We start from the raw sequence: 5,394 nt of genomic DNA, 5'->3' as shown, positions 1-5,394 counted from the left end.
CCCCCCCCCCCAGCCCTCAGCACCTGCCTCCTGCTCCTTCCATCAGCCATGACATGCCCACTGAATAAGTGAAGTACAATGGATGGGCTCCTCAACTATTTCTACCTCTTGGTTTTCCCACTTGCAGTACCCCCTTCTTTTAGCCTGGGCTTGTGCTTTCCGGCTCCTCAACACTGCTCTGTACTCCATCCTTGCGGACATTTACTGAAAACCAGTCTTCTGCCCAGCTGGCCCTCCTATCCATGCCTATTCCTGATGCCCACAGCTCTGCCAGGATCCAGAGTTCTGGCCATCAATTTGTCTGGGCGTCCTGGATGTCTTGTCTCCCATTAGCCTGGGTGCTCCCCCAGGGCATCTCCTCTTCCCCCTGGACCACCCCCTGGAACCAAGGATAGGGATGTCCCGCAAGAGGCTATAGGGAGGAAAGAAGAAGGGGGTCCAATGTCTGGCGGTGAATAATCATCAAGCCTGAATCACTGAATGACCCTGGCCTTGCTTCTGCAGCTCTTCCTGTGTGTACAGGACTTGGTGGGCAACAGAAGCAACTGCCCATGAGTGAGAACCTGAAGTACCAGTAACCTTGTATAGCTAAGCCAGGCCCTCCCTCCTTCAGGACCTTCTCCCTACCCCATAGCTGCCTGTGCACCCCTCTCACCTTTAAGGCCCCACAGATCTCTACTGTGTCCACCTCTTGCACCACCGTGATGCGGAAATTTGGTGTCTGCATCAGCTCTTTCAGAAGCTGTCCCTGGGCCAGGTCCTTGCAGCCTAAAGTGGGGAGGGGCAAGGCTTTAAGGGGGCCTCTTGACTCTTCTTCCCACACTTGCCCTAAGTGGGACCTGTGACCCTTTCCCTGGGGTGTCCCAACCCTCCCTCACCTCTGATGCTTCTGTCTTCTTCCTTAAGAGAGATGGCTAAATGGGGTGGGGAGGGAGTATGGGGAGGAAATGTAACTGGAGCTGCATTGGTATGGGGGAGGGGAGCTCTTACCAATGGTTGTCTCACAGAACTTCTCATCAGCCACCTCGTTGGCAATGTTGGCCCCCATCAGCACACTCATGGAGATGCCAAGGTGCTCCCCAATCACTTCAGAGATGAGCTTCAGCCCGTTGGGGCCCTCGTCTACCCCCTGGGCACAGGATGGAGCTCAGGCCAGGTACCCTTTATGCCCAACTGAGGGCTTCCCACCCAGAAATCCTGCCCCTTCCAAGCCCACACTGCATCAGTGTCCCCAAAGGTCCTGTCCCATTCCAACCCAGCCAAAGTTTGCTGTCAGGAGGGTAGAGGGCATGTGAAAATGAATCCATCTGAAAACTCCTTCCACATACCCTCAATCAATCTACCTCTCCAAGGCAGTGTATCCCCTCCATATCCCTAAACAACCCATTCCTGAGCACCCCAAACCAGCTGCCATCCCAGCCATTGCTCCAGACCAACTTCTCTTTCACACTCCTCTAACCGGCCTGTTTCTCATACCCCCCAAGCATCCCTTGTACACCTCCTAAACTCCCCAAAACATCTGCCTCCAAGCTGATCTCTTATCTATTCTCCAATCAACGGCCCCCAGCATCTGACTGTTTCTCAGGTCTCCCTAAAGCCAGCTCCTTTCCCCTCTCTAGAAAACTCCTGGCCTACTTTTGCCACTTTCTCTTCTCCTCACTTCCCCCACCCTGAACCCCACAACAGATAGCTGCACCCCAACCCACATGGTGTCCCTGGCACCTTAATGAGAGATATCCCAATGGTGTTTGCCTTCAGGTGGCCCTTGAGCTGATCACAGATCTTGCCGATAAACTGATGGGGCACCACAAAAATCAGGATGTCAGCATCTGCTGCAGCTTGAACCACATCTGGGACAGCCACCTATGGGGGTGACAAGTGCTTATGGGCCTGTCAGACTTCTCCCAGCCCCTCTGAAACCCCACTCAGGAGATCTAAAATCCAAAGAGTGAGGCTGGGGCGCGGGGGAAGGGCAGTTTGGGGACTGAATCTGCAAGGGCTGAATTTGGAGGAATAAGACACTATTCCTTCCCCCTAGCCATCACTCCCTCTCAGCTCCAGCTGTCCTGGGCTCTTGACTCCTGGCAACCTCCTCCAGCACTCTCCTAGCCCTTGGCTGGGGGACAGTTTGGGAGGCCGAAGGAAGCCTGGGCTTGGCAGAAGAAAGAGGCCAAGTAATTTCATCACCCTCCTCCTCAAGGGCCCTAACTGGGAAGGGAGAGCCCCAGTATTCCTGCTGTCTTCTCTGCTGTAGGGAGCAAGCCACATGGATTTGATCAAAGACCTGAAGTCCAAGGAGCAGCTTCTAGTCTGCTAATAACCCAGTGAATGAGTAACAAAGTTAGAGCCTGCAGGCGGGCACCACCTGGACCCCAGGTCTGGGAGCCTGAGAACCTGTCTTTGGTTGCCATGGAAACCACCTTCCTTTCCCTCCCTTAAAAGCCTGGGAGCCCATAAGTGGGTGTGTGGTGGGTATTTAGGTCCTCAGTTCCAGTAAGTGCCCTTTGGAGGCTGTGCATTAGAGTTTCCTGTGCCTGGATCAGCCCTCCTGACACACTTCCCAAGTCCAGGTGGCACCTGAAGTACTCCCCCCCCTCCCCCCAGCCGGAACACCCCTCCACTTTCCTCTCCCTTTCTGGCAGGGTATCGGGGCTCACCACATTGGGGGGCAGCTTGTGCCCTGGCAGGTATTTGACATTTTCATGCTGTGTGTTGATGATCTCTGTTAGCTTTCTGCCCCCGACGTCTTCCTCAAACACCCACATGGTCACCCGTGGGTCAAAGCGTGCCAGCTGGGCTGCATTGCCACCCACAATCTTGGCGATGGCTGAGCCCCTGGCAAGAGGGGGAGCACAGAAAGTGAAGGAGTGGGGGCGTGAAGGAGGAACAGTGGCAGGGGAGGGGGCAGTGTTCCACCTCAGGATATTGCAGCAGCCCACCAGATTGTTTACTAGCTACCTTCCTTGTCACCCCCACCCCCACCCATGACAGTGTGTCCCTAGTGAGACTCAGTCTGCCTCACACTTTGATGCTGGAGAAGGGCGCCAGGTGTTTGGTCTCCCCACTCCCCCAAACCCAAGCAGCTTTTGGGGCAGGGAGCACGCTGGAGGCTCCTTTCCTGTGATGAACAGGTGCAGCTGCCAGGGCAGGCAGGGGCCAGGAGAGGTTTGGGCACCATCTGTCTTTCGGGGTCAGGCACAGAAGATAGCAGCAGGGGTAGAAGAGGAACCAGAGGGTATTGCCTACCCACTGCCTGCCTCCTGCCCACCAAGCCTCCCTCCCTCGCCCCCTGTGTACTTGGGGGAACCACCCTTTCCCCCTCATGTCCCCTGACAGCCGCTTACCAGTTGCCTGAGCCTACAATGCAGACTTTCTTGCTGGCCATGGTGCCGCTTTTCTGCCTGAGCCGCTCGGTGCCACACTCTCCAGCTCCTCTGCCGACTAGGAGCATATAACTAACTCCACCACACGTGGGTGCAGCCAAGCCCCGCCCTCCAGGGGTGGGTGGGGAGGCGGGTGCCCAGGGACACAGTCTGGCAGAGCCAGGGAAATGGGAGAAAAGAGACAGGTGGGGAACAGGACTGGGGCAGAGACCAGGCCCCACTCTTCCTCTTAGGTTTGCCAGCTGACGGTGCTGGCGAGCTTCTTTCCTTGGCCTCAGCCCAGTCCCCCCCTCCCCCACCCCTCCTGCAATGGTCTCATTTTGAGATCTGCCAAGAAATAGCCCAGATAAGCAAGTGACCAGCCCCCTCACTCCCTTCTGTTTCCCAGCGCTGAAATAACTTGTATGCAGCCCTGGTAGCAGATACAGGAATGCTTTCTTTTCCAAAGTATATGCCTTCCATATCCTCCTAGGACCCCCCAAACTGCTCTACAGTTTTGTCCCATAGCAGTGAGAGACCATATGTCACTGGCCCCATACTAGCTCCACTGCAGGGCTGTGAGTAAGTGGGATGGTGGGTGTGGCCTCATTTTTAAACTGAAGACCCTACATAAGAGGTAAAGGCCTGCTCGGGACAGACCCAGACCAAGGATAAGAAGAGACCTCAGGAGCTTGAGAGACAAGATCATCTTGGTTACCCACAGTAGTCATCTCAGGGACTCATCAGTGGGGCTTTCCTCACCTCAAAGGATCCCCACCTGAATGTCTTGCAGGAAGGGAAGGTGGGAAAAGGTCAAAGTTAGAGGCTCTGATGCCAGTGGCCCAAATTCCCCTTTTGTGGGAATTGAAGAAAAGGACAGGAGAGACAAGAAGGCGGCCAAAGTGTTCACTGTCTTTGAGAGGCTTTCAGCATCCTTCAGCTCTTCCTTGGGTTTCTGAATCACCACATTGGGGGCTCCCTCAGGTTAGTGGCTAGTTTGAAGAGCTAGAAAGGGGGTGAGGGGGTAGGACCTGGGGCAGCTGTGACCTCTGTGCAGCCTGGTTGTCTCAGATGCTGTAACTTAGAATAAGTGGGGTGCATGACTTCAGGGGGAGGGGACAATGGAAGGAGCACATTCAGCAGGTCCGGGCTCTACATCTCCTGTAGCCATCTGTTTGACTAAGAGGGGGAGCTCTGGTTTCTAGGTTGATTCAGAGAGTGAGGCAAAGGGCCCGAACACTCCAGCTGTCTGTGCACCTTGGCCCAGAGGGCAGAGACCACTGTGTGCTCACATGCTGACCTCCTGGCCTGGCAGACTGTGAAGTGGGTGTTTCCAGTCCCCTGGGCTGCTGCTGGTCGGCAACAGTGATAAGCACTGGGCCAGAGGGGAGTCTGTGTGCAACCACTGGGTAAGTGGACGCAAGGTCAAGACCGGGGAGCAGTGGTTTTGTAAGTTCTGGGAACTGCCCAGGAAAAGCCCACCATATTCTCCTTCCATGGCCAGAGAATTCCCATAGGGGAATATAAACACATGAAATTGGTAGCTGTTTCCCTGAGGAACAAAGATGCACCTACTACTAAGCCAGCCTCCCACAAATCACTCCAGTATTGCACTGGCACTGAGACAAAGGCACCAGTGCCAGGCTGCCAGCTGGGAGCACTGATTACGGGTGATAGAAGAGAATGCTTCTGTCCCTAGCATACACAAGGACCCCAAAGAATAGATGTTTATGCATAAAATAACCCACTTGTTTTTGCCTAAATGCTTCCATCTCTTATGCCCCTAAAATAATTTCAAGTAGTGTGGAGACAAAGAATTTGTTCATTTCTATTTCTATAGGAATAAAGAGTGTGCAGAGATCCAGAATTGGCTTGTCACAGGAAGTTATCTGTACCAGAACTCTTTTCCCAAGAGCAAACTAGATTATTTGCTTCAAATTAATAAGGGTTCATCAGCCATTTATTACACATGTAATTAGCCTGGGTAAAAACAGTTGCCATTTCAATGTCCTTGACATCAATTTTTTCCACT

At 53.9% G+C, this 5,394-nt stretch overlaps 1 protein-coding gene across 1 annotated transcript in view; it reads right to left on the bottom strand.

Annotated features, from left to right (window-relative positions):
* The window catches only part of GPD1 (glycerol-3-phosphate dehydrogenase 1), a 7,150-nt gene extending 3,544 nt beyond the window's left edge, over nucleotides 1-3,606 (bottom strand). The window contains exons 1-5 of the mRNA XM_019662285.1: nucleotides 3,345-3,606; nucleotides 2,658-2,835; nucleotides 1,723-1,863; nucleotides 991-1,129; nucleotides 656-768 (exon numbers count right to left, since the gene is read on the bottom strand). Of these exons, the coding sequence (XP_019517830.1) occupies nucleotides 656-768; nucleotides 991-1,129; nucleotides 1,723-1,863; nucleotides 2,658-2,835; nucleotides 3,345-3,451 (678 nt within the window). The 5' untranslated portion in view covers nucleotides 3,452-3,606. The remainder of the gene's footprint in view (nucleotides 1-655; nucleotides 769-990; nucleotides 1,130-1,722; nucleotides 1,864-2,657; nucleotides 2,836-3,344) is intronic.
* Nucleotides 3,607-5,394: the final 1,788 nt, after the last annotated feature.

The sequence above is a fragment of the Hipposideros armiger genome, unplaced genomic scaffold (assembly GCF_001890085.2).
Source record: "Hipposideros armiger isolate ML-2016 unplaced genomic scaffold, ASM189008v1 scaffold_371, whole genome shotgun sequence".
In the NCBI taxonomy this organism is placed as follows: Eukaryota; Metazoa; Chordata; class Mammalia; order Chiroptera; family Hipposideridae; genus Hipposideros; species Hipposideros armiger.
Note: the sequence above shows the minus strand (reverse complement) of the source record. Positions and strands in the feature narration are given on the sequence as shown.